The sequence below is a fragment of the Crocodylus siamensis genome, chromosome 2, assembly GCF_052110815.1.
Source record: "Crocodylus siamensis isolate JL-2025a chromosome 2, ASM5211081v1, whole genome shotgun sequence".
NCBI classification, from domain to species: Eukaryota; Metazoa; Chordata; order Crocodylia; family Crocodylidae; genus Crocodylus; species Crocodylus siamensis.
In genome coordinates this window covers 116,184,263-116,205,530 of record NC_143396.1, presented here as the reverse complement: position 1 = coordinate 116,205,530, position 21,268 = coordinate 116,184,263, and the positions used below count along the sequence as shown (strand labels likewise).

The following is a 21,268-nucleotide window of genomic DNA, read 5'->3' as shown; positions in this document are numbered from 1 at the left end:
CTGACATCTGCCTTTTCCATCAAAGTCCCAGTGAAATCAATAGATTTTGGCCCTTTTATTTTATTTTATATTTTTAAAAGAAAGCATGCGGCATGGGTTTCTTAGTTGTTTAATATGATTTGTCTGATTTTGCACTGGGCCCTAATCTGGGCTTCTATTTTTATGGATACAATTTTGTAAGTGCAGATAAATGTACCTGAATTTCTGTGCCTACTGTTTATTACTTCAAAGATAAGCTTCAAGGTAGGCATGGTACACCCAGAGACAACAAAATGCATGGGCCACTATACACTATGGTCTGGTCCGTAGGGTCTTCCATGACCTAGATGGACTTGTTAGTACACAAGGTCTTGCTGTTAAGGAACACAGGTCCTAGTTGGCTTGAAAACTAAAGAGCCAGAAAAAAGGCAGAGATGAACCTACCTGCACCTGGCAGAACAGAGGATTGCATTAGCACTTATTCATAATTTTCAACACCACAAAAGACAATTTGCAAAAGCTGCTGCCGGCAGTCAGTGCAGGGAGAGGGAACACTCTGTTTCTTTCTGGAGCATTAGTAAGAAGCAGTCTGTAGAATGCCATCCCCTTCTTCATCCCCTTCCTATCAACTCATTTCGTTCATGACTTAAGTATCCCAAAGGATTTAGCTTCTCCTTTCTTCACAGTGTATTAGACAGAATCTCTGCCTCTCCACCCCTCTCCCTTCCCATGCCAAGAGTCACACTCTAATTGTCTAGGAAATCTATGGAAGGCTTTCCTCTGGCATCAACAGAAGTTAGATCAAGCCTTGTATGCCAAAAGAAAATAATGACACTTAGTTTCAAATCAGTAAAACCCAATTCATTGCAGCAATTCTAATGGGTGTTTGGCTGGGTATGGTGGAAGGAAGGAATGCTTCCTTTTAAAAATAAATAATACACCAAACTTCCATACTTACCATGCTGAGGGTGATACCCAGGCCCTGGGGGTTGTCCTGGAAGTTGCTGTAAATTGGCATTTGGAGGGCCAGATCCAGGGATCCCATCTTGCATGGCCAGTGGAGGCAATGAAGGCGGAGTACAAATTCCATTCAGATTATTTGCTGGTGTTGGAGGAATCTGAGCCCCTGGTGGTATGGCCATTTTTGGCTGTGTTGGTGGCAGTGGTGGACCTTGAAAAGATGCTGGAGGTCCAGAGGGCATGCGAGAGCTTGGAGAAGCACCAGGACCTGTGCAAAGGTATTACATTACACATCAATGATGGCTTACTAACATTATTTAATATCACTGTCTTCTAATACAGTTGCAGCTTGTATTAGAACATTGTAATGAAATGTGACAGTTTTGCCTTGAAAAAAAAAACATTTAAAAAAATACTTAGCTACACTACAAATGACATCTTACAGGTTAAAAAAACATAAGAAATTAAGCTTTAATCAAAACTGATTTTACATGCCCAAGGTTATACCCTGAGGCCTGATTTTTACAATAATGTTGAGTGCCCACAGGCTCCAAAACAAAATAAGCCCTTAAAGCTGTCTGGATTGGGATGCCCAAAAGCATTTTTGAAAACTAAGATTGCTCTGATGTTATTTGCAAGCTTTCAGGCACAATCACCCTTCTTCAGGCATAATGTCTCCCTTCTGCCCCAGCACAAGCAGAAGGGAGATACTGGAATTTGGAAGACAGCCCTGAACTTGACACTCTGACTCTAGGAGGTTGTCTATAAAGTATATCCTCTAGATACTGTTGTCTATCCTCTAGATAGCATAGACATTTTAGCCTCTGATTACTTTGTCTGCACCATAAAATTCAAGTCTACACTACTTATTCTCAGTTTCAGGTTTTTTAAAGAAAGATATAGCTCAATTTCACCACAGGAAGCTAAGTTTTCCCTACTGATATACTACTCCATTGTACAAGCCCATTATTAATCCATAATACATCAAAGAAGATTTAGGATCAATTCTAAAAAATATCTGCAAAAAAAGGCCAAAAGTCCCAATAACTTCAGTTTGAGTTTGGGTAGCTTTCCTTGTTAAATAAAATGTTTTTTCCTCACTAGTCACCAGCATTACAAACTCCCTGGGATTGAAATCAACCTGAACTATTTTATTCTCAAATCACTATTAGTGGCAAAATGTATTGCAGACTAAATACCATTCTTTATTATAATTGGGCAATCTTCTTCCATATGATTCTTGTAACATTTGTATAACTTCATAGTCTTTTCTGTGGTTGCACAGCTGTAACTGAGGGCACAATTTAGCCCTGAAAATGGTATTCTTATGAGAATATGCAAGCAAGTACAAAATTCAGCTTACTCTTCTCAGCTGCATTCATTCTGCAGTGTTAATGAGAATAAAGACATAATACACTCTAATATAAGCAGATATAACATTAAAAACACCCAGGGAGCACCTCTTTTTAGTGTTATTTTCAAGATGAAATACTGTTTTTAGGAAGCAGTCTTAAAAAAAATTTCAACATTCACTGGAAAAAATAAAAATTTCATACTAATCATACTTTTTAAATTTAATATACAATACAATATTAGCCATAGCCACAAGAGTGTGGACAGTTGGTTCCCCAGGGACAACTAGCAGTGAGACACCTTGTGCCACTTCTAGTTATCCCTGGGGAATGTCTGGCTATGCACCCTCTGGTGAGCATCAGGTTACCTCAGGTGGGGTAGGGGAGGCTGAGGCCCAAACAGGGCTGGCCCCAGCACCCTTACCTGGAGTCCTGTGCATCTCCTGGGGCTGCAACAGCAGCAGCAATCCTGCCACTCGGAGCCTGGCTGGCATGTGGCACTCCACGTTTTTTGTGCACGTTTTTTTTTTTTTACCCTTGCATATCCCTTGATCCCTGGTCAAAGCCCTCCCCACCCCCCTTCTTCCCTTGCAGCGCAGAGAACAGCTGAATGTGCAGTATGTGGTGCCACATAGTACCCGGCCACACTCATCTGGATACAGCCACTGCATGCATCCAACACAAGAAATGTTTAGCAAACTGTACTTTCAAGAATCAAACCTGTTCAGACTAGTCTAACTCTGCTTCCACTACAGTCAGTGGGAGTTTTACCATTTTCTTCAGCACTTTGAAAACTTCCTCTCCTGAGTGGTATAAAATAATTTTATCTGTAAACAACTTCAACAGTGGGGTGAGACTGGAGTTTAAGAATCTGAATAGTGCTCAAGGCAGAGGTTATTATTAGTAAAGTGAAACAAAAAGAAAATCAAAATTGCTGACTCAACATGCTAACAGACAAACATGGACAAGTACCATAGCTATTTATCTGCATGGTGCCAAGCTGATTAGCCAGTTGGGCTGTGGATGAAGGGGATGCAGTATTTGCATATGGTGGCTGTGACTGATGACTGTAGGGAGGATAGGAAGGTGGTACACTGCTGCCAGGTGAAGGACCTTGAAACCTGAGGAGAAAAATCACATTTATATTGCTTAAGAAACCATTTCAGACAACCATAATTCACATGCCATTTAAACCATCAATAAGAAGCCAAACTGCCAAAGGAATCTCCTCAGATTTTGATCAAAGATGATATCTTCTATGTTAAAAGAAGATCCAGATCATTAAGAAAGAAAACTGGGGGCATGTGGAAATGGCAAATGTTCATTTGCTCACACAGTTACTCAGCTGAAGCAAAAAACTGTTAGGGCTTTACCTTTAAGCTTTTGCTCATGCAGTTTAGAAAAAACTCTTATGATCGGACCAGTCCAGAGTTCTCATGTCTTTTCCACTCTTGGGAGTGGAATCCATTCCCCACTCAGCTGGGAATGAATGAAAAATACTCCTTTCCGGTTAACAGAGGAATTCCTGTGGGAAGGGGGAAATAATGAGGAGAGGCTGTCCAACCTTCCCTGCATGTAGGAGGAGGAGGAAGAGCCTATATGGGGAATGCAATAGGTGGTATTTTGCATGTGTGTCAGAGTTCAAATAATCTGGAAGTGAGGAGGCTTTGAAGTTGGGCAGAGATAAAGCACAAGTGGATGACACAGAAGAGGGGAAGAGAGGATACATCCAACCTGACCAACACCCCTTAATTCGCTTGGTTTTCTTTCTGAATAACTGTCTTTTTGACCACTGCTTGCAGGAGGTCTTCTATGGTGCTGTACCTATGTTCCATCTCTGAACATAAAGCAACTTTTCTTTTCCTGCATGTAAATTGCCATTAATTTTCTTTACAATTTTGTTCTAGGCACTTCCTAACTTTGAATACCAGTTCTTTCTAACCTGAACATAAGCAGTATATGAGATAAAGACAGCATATGATAGCAAGGTAATGAACTGAAAGTCAAAGAATAAAAGTCTCCAGTATTGCCACTGACTTATTAGGTGCCACTAGGACCCCTGCCACACATTATACTTACAATGTGATTAACCAGTTAATCACACTCTGAGCTGTAACCCAGCCACACATTAAAGTAATTAATGGTATCATAAAAAAAGGAATAAGTTATTCCACAAAAAATGTGAAGTGACTTTGTAGCTGGTTCCTATCACACCACTAATTGAACATGTGGCCAGATGCACCCTCATGACTAGGAGCCCACTGCTGATGGGGTTCCCAGCTGCAGGGGTGCACCATCAGCTAATGGTGTGCCTCCTCAGCTGGGAGCCCTGCCGGCTGATGGGACTCCCAACTACAGGAGCCTGCTACTTGCCAATGCAGGGGGAGTCTGGGATTGTGCTCCCAAGCTCCCCTTACATCAGCAATAAGGCATGATAGGATCTGATGTTTAATGCCACGATCACACACATGTGGCATGGCAGGAAATGCAATGGTGTGGATCGTGCAAGAGAGCCCACTGCACCTTTACCTGCATATCTGGCAGGCATCTAAGTCACTTCATCTCACTTTTTTCCCATTACCATCCAACTACTTGTGTGTTTAGACTACAGACTCACTCTCATTAGTGCAGTGGAACTTAATCACCACTGGAAACCTTATTTACAACACTGAACTGCTATGTAGGTTCAGCCAAAGTAAATATCACAACATTATGTTGTCATTAGATGCAGTTTGATACACTTATGAAAGGGATTCTAGGACATGGTTACCAGAAAAAAAAACCCCACAAGAGAGTACTTCAGGACTGAAGGTCTCCTTCATGCTTATGTCTTTTCCCCTACTGGTTTACTTCCTTCTTTGACTTGGTTTTCTGAGAAGCTTTAAGTCATGACAAGTGACTTAAGTGCAGGGGGACTTGCAGGATACAATGAACAGGCTGTTGTACCCACTTCGTAGGTATAGTGAGAAAAAGGACAAAAGCCAACTGTCTTCAGTCATCCAAGAAACATACAAGTTTCACAGCACTAACTGCCTCCTAGGCTGTGTCCACACAAGCGCAGATGTCTGTTTCCCTGAGCACTTGTCCCTGGGGAATGCCTGTGCCACATGCCATCTGGTGTGAGGCAGGTTACCTTGGGTGGGGTAGGGGAGGCTGGGCCCAGCAAAGCATTACCTGGGGTCCTCAGGGAGCTGCAGCTGCATCACTCCTGAAGCTGGAAGCATGGTCGACAGCCGGAGCATCGCTCCAGCAGGGTAGGCTCCAGTTTTGGGTGGCATGCACTGCTGCCACATGCACCACCCCACTTTAAGGCATGGGGTTTTTTGAACCCAAGATCTCCCAGGGTCAAACCCGCTCCCCCATGCTGCAAAGTAGCAGTGCAGGGAATGCCTGTGTGTGTGGTATGTGGCACCACAGACAGGTCTGTGGCACCCAGGACCATCCTTGGGGGGAGGAGCAGCGGTGGCGCAGAGCTACCCCTCCCCAACGCCAATGCTGCTGCTGATGGCAGAGGCAGCTTCTTCAGGTCCAGGGCAGGGGCAGGGCCCCACAGGGGCTGATTTGTCCCAGAGCCTGCACCCTGCTCAGGTCAGCTCTGGTGGCACTACCCACATATCTGCGCTCACCTGGAGGTGACCCTAAAGTGCATATTGAATGATTTATTTTTATTATGATACAGCTATACTTGTTCTTCTAGATGTATTTTCATCTGATTGACAACCCTCAGTTCTACCTGATTCAAAGAATAGATTCACAATGTGGTCTCTTATACCTCAAAGGAATGCCCCAATTGCCAGGTAATTCAGTCAGTCAATCTCCCTTGTTCTATCCTGTGGAAGCTCTTACACTTGAAGAAATAAAAGTATTAATTGTGCCAGAGAATATGAAACTGACTTAACACTCTAGTGGTTAAAGCAGTCATCTAGTTGACATGACCAACAAAGATGCAAGTCCCTGCTCTGCATCTAACAGGAAAAGGACAATGAAATCCCCAGCCACTAAGCTTTTAGCTAGTCAGGCAGGTTGGCGTGGGGTGCAGTGGGGTGTAACAGGGAGAGAGGTTTGTCTCCTTTTCCCTTACATTTTGATCAGAAATCAATTCTGGACCTAAGAAACCTTTCCAACAAGAAGGAAGGGGAAATACTGATACTTTTTGCTGAAATATTTCTGCTTCAATGAGCAGGCATTTTCCAATAAAAATCACAGCCCAAACATTCCCAAATCAGCTCCATTTTCAAATCAGCTCCACTTATCATTAAAACCAGGGCTGGCCAACTAGTGACCTGGAGTCTGCATTTGAGGGGTTAACCTGCCTCTGAGCTCCCAGGCCAAGCACCACTCCTTTCACTGGTCCCTTGCTGCTGCTGCCACACTCTCTGGGCTCCCTGCTTCTTAACCAACCTACAGGGCTCAGGAAGCTTGAGACCAGGGGGCTCAGGAGACCTGGGGAACCCATGCATTGGACTGCAGTATGGCAGGAGGGCACTGGCATGGTGCAACAGCAGGCCCATGACAGGGGCATATGCCATGGCGCAATTGGATAGCCGTGACCTAAACAGTTTCCAAACTGGCTGGATTAGAATAATTGGAAGATATGCATCCACTATGAAAAAGGCAAGTGAAAGAATTAAATAATTAACGTGGTTCATATGTAAAGTCACCTGTGTTGCTGATGCCCTGGTGTACTGGGCCCATTCTGGAGATTGGTCTGATTATACAGGTGGATGCCAGGAGGTGGGGATCCAACAGGAGCAGAAGATCCAGAAGGCACAGTTGATTTCAACATACCTACAAAATAAATAGCACACAAATACATTATATCTATTACATTACCACAGAACCATTACATATTACCACAAAACCCTACTTTAAATGGGAATTCGTTGAGCACTAGCATTAAGTTTTCCACAGTAGTAGCTAAGACTGGATGAATTCAGAGAGAGCAATAGGAAGTCACCCAAAACATTTAATGGTGCTGAGCTGCTACTTGTGCCTTCTCATCCTCCCATTTTTTCCTACATCTGCCTCAGCTTGCAGGGATCCCAGTTTGTATTTACTGGGCATGTCTACACGTGCCATTAATGTGCAGCAATAAGTTATAGAGCATATTGCCCTCCAGTTTACTGCTACCAGGCACATAGTGTACACATGAGTTCAGACCGTAGCATATTAAGCCAGCAACCCTGGCTGGCAGGGGACCACAGAGGCCAGCCTATCAGCCCAGTGCTGCTCTGACTAGGCTCAATGTGCTGTGGAGGAGCTAGTCAGGGCACAAGGGTGCTTCAGTGCAGGGCTAACTGGCAGGCAGCCCCCACACGTTTGTGCCCCAGCCAGCCCAGTTGGCGTTTACACATGTACTGCTGAGCATGAAAATAAACTCGGCAGCAGGGTACTACTTTTATTTAAAAGTTCTATCCTGCTGGGGAGTTTATTAGTTTTGTGCACCCCAATGGGAGCGCATATGTAGAGGCTGAGATGTTTACTGTGCAGTTAGTCAACTGTGCAGTAAGTGTCTCGTGTAGATGCAACAACTACCTAGAACATTGATTAGGAACAAAAAGGTGGAAGAAAGGGGAATATGAAAAGGGGAGGAGGAAGCAAAAGCAAGATAGACAATACAGGGAGGAAAAGAAATGACAGTGGGAAGGAGAAGAGGAAAAATGAAGGGGAAAAGAAGCTAGAAAGGGAAAATGCATGAGTTCAGAAAGAGAGCTTTCAACCTAGTGTAGAGAAAACCCTTTGATTTTTTTTTTAAACCAAAAGCATGATTGGTAATTTCAAGCCTTCCCATTAGGCATTTTAATGACAAGCATTCTTCTTTTAAGAAAATATTCTTTTTTTTCCCCCTCAGAGTGTTGCATCTCAAAAGCGTTTGAAAACTTGCAACAGGCTCATTATGAAAATACCTCCTCATTATGAAAATCCAAAATAGGGGATTCCTAAATACAGAGAAACTCAGAAAGCTGACTGATTTGTAGAAAGATACTACAACTTAAGTTAAAATGAACAATACAAATAGCTTTCAAATGTGTGTTTCTCAACTTATTTATCTTTGCCTTTAACTTAGCTTTTTTAATGTGAAAAATATATACATCTACCAAATCTAGTACTATCATTTCTGAATATTCTGACCAAAAAACTGCACACATTTCTAGCTTAAAGCCAGTAAATCAGGTTAACTCAGCCCTGATGTAAGATTTTATAGAAAGCCTGGTCTCCTAACAATACACCAAATTGGTTCCTTCCACTCATTTCATGGCAACTGAAAATGCACACAGATTATAAAAAGAAAAAAAAAATGGAAAAGAAAATGACTTTGTATTTAGTTTCTATGGATTTATTCCTGTCCAATATCTGAGAAAATGTAAAGACTAACAGGATTTTGTAATCTTGTAAACCTCTTTACCTGCAAAAGTATTTATTAATAATCTACTTGCTCTGATTTGTACAGTTCTGACACCTTTACTATCTCTTTACCTTTACAAGATCCAGAATGATTTGAATACACTGGAGAAATGGTCTGCAATCAATCAAATGAGATTCAACAAGAACAAATGCAAAGTCCTGTACTTGGGACAGAAAAACTGCATGCGCAAATAGAGACTGGGAAATGAGTGGCTAGGCTGAAGTACTGGAGAAAAGTGCTGGTCTACTGGGGATTACAGTAGACTAGCAATGCTCAAACTTTTGGCCCACCGGCCAGATGAGTACCACAGGACCTACCTGCAGGCTGGACTGGGCCTGGGGCCTGGAACCACCTCTCCCAGCTCTGCACACAAGGATTGGGCTCTAGGGACCTGGCACCACCCCCTCCTTCCAGGATTGGGTCCCAGAGGCCTGGCACCACACCTCTCCCAGCTCCCCAGACCATGGTTGAGCCCTGCAGGCCTGGCACCACCCCTGCCCAGCCCTACATGCTGGGTTGAAGGCTGAATCCACCACACAGGGCCCAGGGCTCCCCACAGGTCCAGAGCTTGTGGCAGTAATGGAGCAATTGCCACCGCTCCCCAACCACTAAATTTCTAGACCTATGGGGAACCCCATGGACCAAGTGAGACAGTACTGTGAGCCAGATCTGGCCAAAGGGCACCACTGAAACAGATTATAAGTTGAATGAGCCAAAAGTGTTCTCTTGTTGCAAAAAGACCAACAGCATACTGAGCTCTATTAAGAGGCGTGTCACTTGCAAATCAAGGGAAATTAATCTTCCACTCCATTTAGCACTGGTGAGACCTCACCTGTGTCCAATTTTGGGCCCCACTTCAAGAAGGATGTAGGCAGCACAGGAAATTTGGAAAGAAAGTTTAGAAAGAGTCTAGCACTGAGAAGCAAAAATGATTAGGGGCCTGGGAAGCAAGTTGCGAGGAAAAACTGAAAGAGCTAGGGCTATTTAGGAGAAGCACCCTTTAGCACTATTTAGGACTAGCTAGGGCTAGTCAGGAGAAGAAAAAACTGGGAGAGGGGTAGATTTGATAGAAGTCTTCAAATACCTAAAGGGCAATTACAGAGAGGATGGAAATAGGCTTTTCCCTGTGGCCCTAGAGTACAGGACTAGGAGCAATGGTCTCAAGCTGCAAAAAGGTAAATTTAGGTTAGAAATTAGGAGGAACTCTGACTGTGAGGGTGGTCAAGCATTGTGGAACAGGCTATCTAGAAAAATGGTATAATCTCCATCATTGAAAGTTTTCAAGAGCGCATCAGAGCAGACATTCACTCTCCCAGAAGAAACTCTTCCAGGAGTGATTTAATCTTGGTCGTTCCCAGCGTAATTTTTCTCCCAGAGTAGCGATTTTTACTGTGAGAGAAAAAGTCTGAACATCTGTAACTCGTGGTTTCTGGAAGAGCAGTGAATCTCCCAGGAGAAACTGAATGGCTGTAGGAGACCACACACACTTGGTTGGGATGGTTTAACCAGGCTGATCCTACCTTGAGCAGGCAGCTGGGCCAGATAACTCTATATGGTCCCTTCCAGCCCTACTTTCCTATGATCTTAATGTTCATTCAACTGATTTCTGTGGCATCATGTTTAGTTTTCTTCCTCCCTTTCTAAGTCTTACTGTTTTATTAGTCTATTGCCCCAATACTTTTGTCTATATTCTGTTGACATTGCTGATATTACTCTGATATGAATAAAGGCTCAGACTATTTACTTTTGTTTTTATAAATCTTTGGCCACTTCCTTGCAGCAGCCATCATATACATCTCTTCTAAAGAAATCTGAAACAGGAGGTCAGCAATCTCTTTTCAATTTTGCATTTTTGACATTTAAAATGTCAGTATAGTCACCAAAGCAAATCATTGCTCTGCTTTAGCTGAAGAGCATCAGCTACAGTTTGCTCAGTAGGTATATTACCAGGGATCCTGGTTTTCTCTGACTTAAAAAAAAATCCCCAATTTTTGGTTTAGAAAAAGTAATCTAAAATCCACGTTTTTCAGTGATTAAAATGAAACATGACTAATACATATTAGTGGTGTTTCATTTTAATCATGGAAAAATGTGGATTTCATAGATTTCACAGACATTAGGGCTGGAAGGGACCTCGGGAGATCATCGAGTCCAGCCCCCTGCCCAAAGGGCAGGAAGTCAGCTGGGGTCATAGGATCCCAGCAAGATAAGCATCCAATTTACTCCTGAAGGTGTTCAATGTAGGTGCTTGAACCACCTCCGCTGGCAGACTGTTCCAGACCTTGGGGGCTTGGACAGTAAAGAAATTCTTCCTTATGTCCAGCCTGAAACGGTCTTGCAGGAGTTTGTGACCATTCGACCTCGTCATCCCTTGGGGCGCTCTGGTGAACAAACGTTCCCCCAGATCCTGGTGGTCACCCCTGATAAACTGGTAGGTGGCCATCAGATCACCCCTGAGCCTGCGCTTTTCCAGGCTAAAGAGTCCCATGGCTCTCAGCCTGTCATCGTAAGATCTGTTTTCCTGACCCCTGATTATGCGCGTGGCTCTCCTCTGGACTCTCTAAAGCTTCTCCACATCCTTTTTGAATTGTGGAGCCCAAAACTGCACGCAGTACTCCAGCTGCGGCCTCACCAAGGCCGAGTAAAAGGGGAGAATGATGTCCCGGGATTTGCTGGAGAAGCATCTATGGATCCAAGCCAGCGTTTTGGTCGCTTTACTAGCTGCAGCATCGCATTGCAGGCTCATGTTCATCTTGTGGTCAATGACGACCCCCAAGTCTCTTTCTTCTGTAGTGCTATCCAACGTAGCACTGCCGAGCCTATAAGGATGCTGCAGGTTTTTCCTCCCAAGGTGGAGAACCTTGCATTTTTCGGTGTTAAACACCATCAGGTTCTCGTCCGCCCATTTGCTGAGCTTGTCCAGGTCAGCCTGGATCACCCGTCTATCTTCTGGCGTGGATGCTTTGCCCCAAAGTTTGGTGTCATTGGCGAACTTGGCCAGTCCACTCCTGACTCCAATGTCCACATCATTAATGAAGATGTTGAACAGGATGGGTCCCAAGACAGAGCCTTGAGGGACCCCACTGGTCACAGTGCACCACGATGAGTGACTGCCATCAATTACAACCCTCTGGGTCCGACCATGGAGCCAGTTTCCCAGCCAGCGGATCGTGGTGGAGCCAAGGCCACAACTGGTCAGTTTGGCCAAGAGGTGATCATGGGATACCAGATCAAAGGCTTTTTTGAAGTCAAGATATATGACATCAATCTTTTCTCCCTTGTCCAGGTGATAGGTCACCTGGTCATAGAAGGAAATGAGATTGGTCAAACAAGACCTACCCGCAACAAACCGATGCTGGCTATCCCTTAGAATGTTAGCCTGGGCCAGTCCATCAAGGATGGCCTCCTTAATAAACTTTTCTAAGATCTTCCCCAGGATAGAAGTCAGGCTAATGGGCCTGTAGTTCGCCGGATCCACTCTCCTCCCTTTCTTGAAGATCGGCACCACGTTGGCCTTCTTCCAGTCTTCGGGCACTACACCAGAGCGCCAGGAGTTTTCAAAGATCCGTGCCAGGGGCTGGGCTATGACGCTTGCCAGCTCCTTGAGTACCCTGGGGTGCAGATTGTCAGGGCCAGCTGACTTGAAGGTATCCAGCTTCTCAAGGTGTTCCTTCACGAGGTCAGCATTTATGGAGGGTAGGGGATCCCCATCACCCGGATCTCTCTGTCCCATAGCAGGTTACTTTTTTAAAAATCCCCAATTTTTAGTTTAAGTAGAAGTAAACCAGGATCCCTGTACATTACACTGGGTTATAATGAGCATCCTGCTGCCATTCCTGTAAAAAGCCAGATAGGTTACCGTTCTGATTGGAGGCAACTGACTTTTATTGGGCCAGATAACTGGCTATATCTCCCACTCAACCAGCCCTAGTAGCCAATAAGCCTAATTAGTAAGATACTAATTGTGTACGAATATCTAGATCTTGCTTAAGATTTTTTGATCAAGTACTAGTTTCATTGCAGAGAACACAACCCTCCCCTCCATGGTTTGTTCAGAAATACCTTACTCCATTTCCAGAAAAGATACTGAAATGTTTTCTGTGTCCTTTCCTGTTAGGGATCTCTCTTCAATGTGGCATCAAAGTACAGGTGCTGCTTACTGCAAAGCTAAATTCACATGCAATGGGAAAGTACCCAAAAAGCCTGATTTTCTATAGCCTTGCACATATTTTGTCACTATTTACACCTGCAAGCATTGGGGCAAACCAGTATCAAGTCTGAATAGAGCAGCCTGTATCAGTGCCAATCGCAACATGTGATGCAGTTGTGATGTGGAAACGTTATTCAGGCCCTGAATGCATCTAATACTTATCTTGTCTTACCTGACTGAGGTGCTGAGTATAAGGAATTAGGGCCACCATAATGCCCATAATGAGGTGAAGAAGTAGGAGGGCCAAGTCCTGTAGAAAAGCCTCCCATTCCTGGCTGGGATTGGGAATAAGGAGGTGTCGCAACATAACCTGGTTGACTCATATTGACAGTTTTCTCATTCCAAATAAAAGTCCTTATTAGGGGTCTGCAAAAGAAAGATATCAGCTTTTACTCCATTAGCACCTTGCAAGATTTGTGTTTTTCTTACCATATGGAAGGCAGGATGAACTCCTGAATGCAGCAAGAGAATTGGGAGCTGAGAAAACAGTGCTAGCCTGACATTTCAGTTTTGTCCCCTTTTAAATGGCAGGTTTAAGTAGAAGCAGAAGTCAATCCCTTTCTTTCATAGTCATGAGACATTTAAAAAAATTGTTTCAACCGAACATGGGATTACTTGACCACCTCCCATATGAAGAATGATTTTTCCCACTTTGAGAATATGAAATGCCTGAATCTACATCTACATTATCCATGCCCATTATTGCTCCAAGATCCCCTGTACCCTATTAAGCTAACTCTGCTATCAACCTACCAAGAAGTTCAGACTAACTTTTCTTTTTTTCTGGAAAGAGCCTTCTAAAACTTCAACAGTAATTGCTAGGAAACACTCCATTATTTTGTGTTTAAATATCCTTTTACTATGAAATAATGTTATCAAATCTTGGTCCCAGGTCCCTATCCCCCCTGTTTTCCATTGACGCTTCAAGTTACATAGTTTCAACTTACATGGTGTTTTTCAGGAATGTATCCGCCGAGTAACTTGGGGTCTGACTATATATGCTTAGAAGGTCCCAGGTAGAGGGCCACAACCCCCTACTACAGAGAAGACAAAAAAACCCCCAGAGTCTATACCAATCTGATCATGAGGTAAAATTCCTTCCTGACCCCAAATAAGGCAATCAGTCTGACCTTAAGCAGAGGGGCAGCAACCTCTGGCTTTGCTCTCAGCAGGAGAATCAGCACACCCTAAGTCCCCAGCCTTGACTGTAGCCAACACCCAACGCCTCTGGGAACACTTAAAAACACCCTGATACGTCTAACAGAAAAAGTGTGTGTGCATGGGGGGGGGGGGGGGCATCTACACATGCTCCTCACTGACCATTTGGTACCGCTCAGTCCCAGTGGTACATGGTTATTTTTAGACACTCCGTCACCATAGTGACAAGATATGGTGACATAGCTTGTTGCTACGGCAATATGGTGTTGGCCTCATGGTTTGTGCCTGCCAATACTACATCATCGTAGCATCTTGTGTAGACATGCCCTGTGTTTCTGTGGGCCAGGGGAGGAGGGGGCAGCAAAACCTAGACAACCAGCAAAACCCAGACATATGGGAAATACCTATGCACAACATAGGCCTAGATCATCTGCAACAGCCAGAACCAGAGGGATTGATATGCAATAAATATGTGCTTCTTGGAGGTATTTGGTATTTTGCCTAAATAGGTAACATTAGTTAATATAAAGCTTGTAAGTTCATAACCCTCAAATGTAACTTGTCTGTCATAAGTTTAACCAAAATGATAAAATTAACTGTTTGTGGAACTGACTGGGCCCCACAGGCAAAGTTGTAGCTGCGAGATTAGCTGACCTAACGGTTTCTGCTGAGGGTTCCGCCTTGACGATAAAAAACTGGATCCAACTGCCTGGCACACCCAACACATGTCAGGAGAGCACATTCCAAGAAAGCATATTCAAATGAAACCTAAAAGGGGTTGGGGCTTAGGCGGAGCAATGTCAGTTTAAAACCTAAAGGTGCTGCATTGTAATTTGCTTATTGATTAAACCCGAGTCTAGGTAGTAACCTTTTATGATAATTTTTAACACTTTTCAATCCCACAGGGTAACTGCTATAAGGCAAGATTGTGAGTGGCTCTAAAGCCAACAGATTAGCATAAGACTGGGTATAAAAAGTGCGTGCATCAGGTGAACAGCAGGAAGGAGGGAACAGTACGGTCATTGCTGTTCCATGCCCGGACCCTGGACTCCTGGTGTGAGTGAGGATCGGATCCTGATCAAGGGACCTTCCCCAGTAATCCCTCTAACAATGTTGATCGGGAATGCCTGACTTTGCTGGAATCACTTGACACGTACCTAGGCATCAATAAGTTGCCAACCCATGTCTGTCTATCTGTTGTTTTGGACAGCTCAGTGGCTGATAACCTTGCAGTGCCCAGCTGGCCTGAGACAGAATTGATCTATCTATCTGTTATTATCTGTTTTTATTATTTACTATTAGCTCCTTAATACTGCATTAGCTGCTTATCACATTTATCTTACTGTTAACTGTTGTGTGCGTGTAAGCTATAATAAATTTGCCATTCCTTCACTCCCAACTTTGCCTCCTCGATCCGAAACTGAACCAAACAGCCCAGCTGGCCTGTGATAGAACTGATACACTCACAGTGCCCAGCTGGCATGTGACAATCAACCCCAACCAGTGGCTGTCCAAACTCTTCTTGAACATACCTCCAGCGATGGAAAGTCCACAACTTCCTTAGGCAGTCTATTCCACTGCCTCACTATTCTCACAATAAAGAAGTGTTTCTGGATATCCAATCTAAACTTACTTAGCTGCAATTTCAAGCCACTGGTTCATGTCCTCCTCTCTGCAGCAAGAGAGAAAAGTGCTTTCCCTTCTGGTTATAGCAGCCCCTCAAGTATTTGAAGACTGCTGTCATGTCCCCTCAAACAAGTCTTTTTCACGGCCACATCACACTGGTGATTAGCAGATTACAAATTAAGCAGTATACTTAGGTCCCTCTCTTCCTTCAATGCCTCCAGTTTATGACCCCCATTTTAGAGCAGTTCTTGGTAATACTCCTTAAGTGGACAGCTCAGCATTTCATACTATTAAAAACTTCATGTTATTTCTATTGGTCCACTCTGAAAGGTTATCTATTTCTTCCTGTAGAATACCCAGTGCTACTCTGGACTAGCAATACCTCCCAGCTTAGAGTCATTTTCAGATTTTGTAAAATTTACCTTATACCAATGTCACTAATGAAAATGTTAAACAAAACAGGCCTCACTCCCAAAATCAGAACTCTCCATTACTAACCTGTCTCCAGTCTGATAACTCTCCTTTCATCGTCACCCCTGGTAGTCTCTCATTTAGCCATCTCCTTAGCCATCTAATTATTATAGAATTAGTCCCCCCATCTTTCCAGTTCAGCTAATAATTTCTACATAAGGCACAGTATCAAACTGTTGGCTTCACTGCATTGCCTTTTTGTAGATGTCAGTTGACCTGTCACTAAAGGATATCAAATTGCTCAGATATGATCTTCCTTGGATAAAAATCTTATTGTAGTTTGTCATACTTTGTTTACCTCCATATTATTGATTATTCTTTCCTTCAAATATCTGCTGGAAGACTTGAAATAGCACTAAAGTCAAGTGAATAGGTCTGTATTTCCCACTCCTACCCCTTTTACTTTATAGAGGTTTATTATATAATTGACTCCAAGATGAACATGGGCCAGCAGTGTGGGGAGGCAGTCAGGAAGGCCAACCGTACCTTGTCATGCATCCACAGATGCATCTCAAGCAGGTCCAAAGAGCTGATCCTCCCCCTCTATGCAGCACTGGTCAGGCCGCAGCTGGAGTACTGCGTCCAGTTCTGGGCGCCGCACTTCAAAAGGGATGCGGACAGCATCGAGAGGGTCCAGAGGAGAGCCACTCGCATGATCGGGGACAGCAGGGCAGGCCCTATGAGGAGAGGCTACGGGACCTGAACCTGTTCAGCCTCCAAAAGAGAAGGCTGAGGGGGGATCTAGTGGCCTGTTATAAACTAGTCAGAGGGGATCAGCAGGCATTGGGGGAGTCACTATTCCCCCATCCACTGCCAGGAGTGACCAGGAATAATGGTCACAAGCTGGCAGAGGGTAGGTTTAGGCTAGATATCAGGAAGCGCTACTTCATGGTCAGGGTGGCTAGGATCTGGAACCATCTTCCAAGAGAAGTGGTGCTGGCTCCTACCCTGGGGGTTTTTAAGAGGAGGTTGGATGAACATCTTGCTGGGGTCGTTTGACTCCAGTATTATTTCCTGCCATGGCGGGGGGTCGGACCAGATGATCTACTCTGGACCCTTCCAACCCTAGAAACTATGAAACTATGTCTCAGTGCTGGATCTCACTGCAATAAATCTTTTAACAGTCTTCTAAAGATTAAGGAATGCCTTGTAGCTAAGTCTTTTCTTTGTTATTATGCTTAAAATGCTTTATGACCACTGATAATTTCATATTAATATTATAAAATCAAATATGGTGCAATATTTAGCTAAATCACTAGATTTCATAACACTAATTTGCATTTACCTAGCACCTCTCATTAAGAGACCTGAAAACACTGGCCAGCTATTGAAGTTGTGCTGCACAAACCTGTGACCTTTATTCCCGACTGAAAGAGAAAAGAAGAACGAGAGGGGTGAAGGCTAAAAATTGACCTTATCTATAATAATAAAAAGCTAGTTTTAGGTGTTCAACTTGAGACTGATTTTCAGTGGTGCTGAGTGTGCATAATTCTTAACTGAGGTCAGAAAGAGCTGACTGCTCAGCACCTCTGAATAGTCAGACTTCAAATAACTCAGGTTGGGAATATGATATCAATAGTTGAGGCACTCCTCATTATGCAAGTGTGTCTAAAACCTTGAGTCTGATCTCTAGTTCAGATAGGGAAAAAAAAAAAATCAGAGTGATGACCCAGAACACCTTACGTTCTGCCCTACGATGCCAGGCTACAATGATTTAATACAGGGTATTCTTATGTCCATATTGGATTATTAAGCACAATTTGCTCAACTTCATAACACAATTCTGATTTATTAGCTATTACTTGCAGTGTAACAAACATTGCTTAAGTGTCTAAACTGCTTCAGTGCATAGGAATGGTGAGTCTCCCATATGTTCCCCAAGACAACTGTGCTCTGTGTACCTGTAATTGGTGAGACCTCAATTTGAAAGCTTCTAAAGCAGCTCTGAGCTGAGAAACAACATTGGCTGCTTCTGCAGTTAATGAGCATTGTTTACACTGAGTTTGGGTAAGTGCATATTCTGGGTAAACTCAGTCTTTTTTCAGTCTGAGATGATGTACTTAAATGAACTGCACTGTGCACAATTCCCAGCTCTTTAAGACATTTCTGGTTATATGTTATGCAGTTCCAAACAGGTGAGATGACAGACTCAGCTTTCGCTTCTTAATCAATGAGATAGGACTGAGAAATAAAAGAGAAAATAGTAGCAGCAGCCTAGAGGGTGCTTCGTTATTACGAGCATTGTCCACCCCCCCCACCCCCCCACCCCAGCAGCTTGAGAGAAAGACGTGGCAGCATGAGCTTTGCCACACTACAATGACTGCCTAACAATCAGGACTAAAATACCTGCAATACAGCTTAACTGTTGGAATACAGGAAGAAAAAGACACCAACTCCGAGGCATTTTCAGCAGCTGACACCTGTGGTAGCGGTGACAGCATCCTGAGGAAACTACTTCCTCCCCAGCTCACTCACTGGAGGAAAAAAAAAAATCTTGCCACGTCAAACTTCCCCCACACATTAAAACAGAGAGCTTCTAAGAACAAAAAAGACTCTCAAACATAACCAAAATAAAGCCAGTTTACTGACCTGACCCCATCTTAACTTGTGCTTTGTATTTATCATATATAATCCTATTTCACACACGCAAAACAAACACTGCTTTGAGACATCACCCAAAACGTCAATAAAACTGATCCCATAGGGAAGGCTGGACTCTAACGAGACATGTTCAAAACTAGGCTGGAAGATTACAGAGGAAATTTTAAGGTGGTCACTCGGGCTGGGGTCTTACAAAGAACAACTTTACTCTCCATACAGTTAAAAAAAAAAAAGTTTGTCTTCCTCTGCTTTTGTAATATTAACTTGCATCCTCCAAAACCAAACCTAAACCACCCCATTTCACTTAAATTCAGATGATCTCTCTTGTAATCCAGGCTATGCATCTTAAACAAAACAAAATGGGCTTGTCAGATGTACTCCACTCCTGTTGCTGCCATAGTGCTTTGACCCCAATGAGGTCTCCCAGCACCCCAATCCTCTGCACGGAGGATGCACTGCCAGTGCTGGAAATGTGCATCAGCATATGCTGAATTAACATAGGTCCGCAGGGGTCCACCTGTACAGGGTTTCATTCTGAACAGAAACCCATGCTCTCCCCCAAAGGCAAAAGGGCTGTTAAGAAACACCAGCATGCTTGGCATCTCTGCCCCAAGCATCTTACAATCAGCATGCAACCAACAATGCATGGGTCACAAGGTAATGCTGTCCACACTACAACAAAGCATTTCCACACCCTGTCAAAAAGATCTCAGCAGATGCTTTGCGTGGGAAGCTGTAGAAGCATAAAGTCTCCCTAATATATCAGGAAAAATGCACCCAGTTGGCATCATAGAAGATGAGGGCTGGAAGGGAACTCAGGGGGCTATCTAGTCCAAACCCCTGCTCAAGGCAAAACCATCCCCAACTAGATCATCCCAGATGCTTGTTTCAGTTAGGGACAACTTCTGAGGCATGTAACCAATGCATGTCCCCTTGAGCCCATGACTATACTATGTGCTGAATGTACCATCCTGCTTCCCACATCTAGGTTCAAGGCCCCCAGCTTCTCCCTAGTTGTGAGCACCCCCCCCCCTTATAACCTTGCTGTCACTATACTCATTCAATGGCAGGGTGCAAATTAAGGGGGAGTCGGGAAGAGATAAGAGACAAGAGCCCCTAAAAGACTTGAAAATCATAATGGGGGGGGGTCCTCTGGATTGCTCCTTCATAGAGGTGGACTTGTTAATCAATGAACCGGTTGAAAATTTTTTTGCAGACCGCCCCCACCCCTCCAAAGTCACAGTGAAATTGAAGGCCTGTTCATAGCATCCTCCTTTAGGGACTAAAACTCCTTTGATCTCCCTCCCCCCACCCAAAGCCTTCAGTATAACATGCCCTCACCACGTGGGGGGGGGCACCCCTCTACCCAGAATGCACCCCTCCCCTGCACTAGCTGGGCGCATCACCCCTACTGTGTGACCCCCACATCTGGGTGCCAGAGCCTCCTTGGCAGCTGGACTCCACCCCAGTGCTCTGCCTGCCTGGAGGATGCATTGCCACTGCTGTCCTCCCCCCGTGCACCACTCGCACGGCGCTGCACCCCAGCCCTCCTCCCCCCACCCCCCGTGGCACCGCACGCCCCTCAGGCAGCCCCATCCCCCCCGAGCGGCTCTGAACGGCCGCAGAGGCTCGCGCCGGCGGTACCTGAACGGCGCGCGCAGCCCCCTGCGGCTCGCGCCGGGGCACAGCTCCGCGGCAGCAGCAACTGCAGCGGCGCGCGACGGGGGGGAGGGAGGGGGGCGCTCCCGAACTGCCACGTCTCACAGCAGCAGCGAGCCAGGAGAAGGCGGCCCGGCGCCGAACTTCGCTCCCTTTGACAGGGGGAGGAGTGTGCGCATGCGCACTGCCCGCGCTGAAGCCGCTGCCCTCACTAATCTCCCCTCAGGCACAGGGCGGGGGAGGAGAGGCCGGAGGGAGGAACAGAAGCGAGGCGGGGGGTGTCAGCTCCCGGAGTCGCGTGAATCTCAGCTGTCTCCCCCCGGCGCGCTCCCCTCCATCCTTTTTTTTTTTTTTAATTTTTATGCTAAGCAGTGAATTTGGACAGGCAGCTGCTTGTTAGCATACTTCTTTCTCTCCAAAACTTGTTTCTGCTACGATGTCTTCAACTTTATTATTTATTTTTAGAATCAGGATGTGGTAGAGATTCAAATCAAACCAACTAGATTGCTTGCACGAAAGAATTCTTTATTTGCAAAAAAAATATTTTTTTTATAGGAACCTCAAATGTTTGGCTTATGTTCCTAAGGAAATTGGAGTGACAGTTTAAAGCATTTTTTTTTTTCAAATCCAAATCAGATTATGTGTCATGAAGACCTAATGATTGAGGGGGAAATGCTTTAAAAAAAAAAATACAAATCAGATTACACATCATGAAGACCTAATGATTGAGGGAAAAGATGTGTTTTACCAGGACCGGCCCATCCTATACGGTGGAGCCGGTAGCCACAGGGGGTCCCACAGTCTGGGCCATGCCCTGCTCACCCCCTGCTGCCTGTACCTTGTTTA

General features: G+C 44.5%; 1 protein-coding gene across 1 annotated transcript in view; it reads right to left on the bottom strand.

The window, feature by feature from the left end:
• Window positions 1-20,545, bottom strand: part of SEC24D (SEC24 homolog D, COPII component) — a 92,820-nt gene extending 72,275 nt beyond the window's left edge. Inside the window, exons 1-5 of the mRNA XM_090036643.1 lie at window positions 20,408-20,545; window positions 13,080-13,273; window positions 6,953-7,079; window positions 3,264-3,412; window positions 938-1,207 (exon numbers count right to left, since the gene is read on the bottom strand). Coding sequence (XP_089892769.1) covers window positions 938-1,207; window positions 3,264-3,412; window positions 6,953-7,079; window positions 13,080-13,230 — 697 coding nt within the window. The 5' untranslated portion in view covers window positions 13,231-13,273; window positions 20,408-20,545. The remainder of the gene's footprint in view (window positions 1-937; window positions 1,208-3,263; window positions 3,413-6,952; window positions 7,080-13,079; window positions 13,274-20,407) is intronic.
• Window positions 20,546-21,268: the final 723 nt, after the last annotated feature.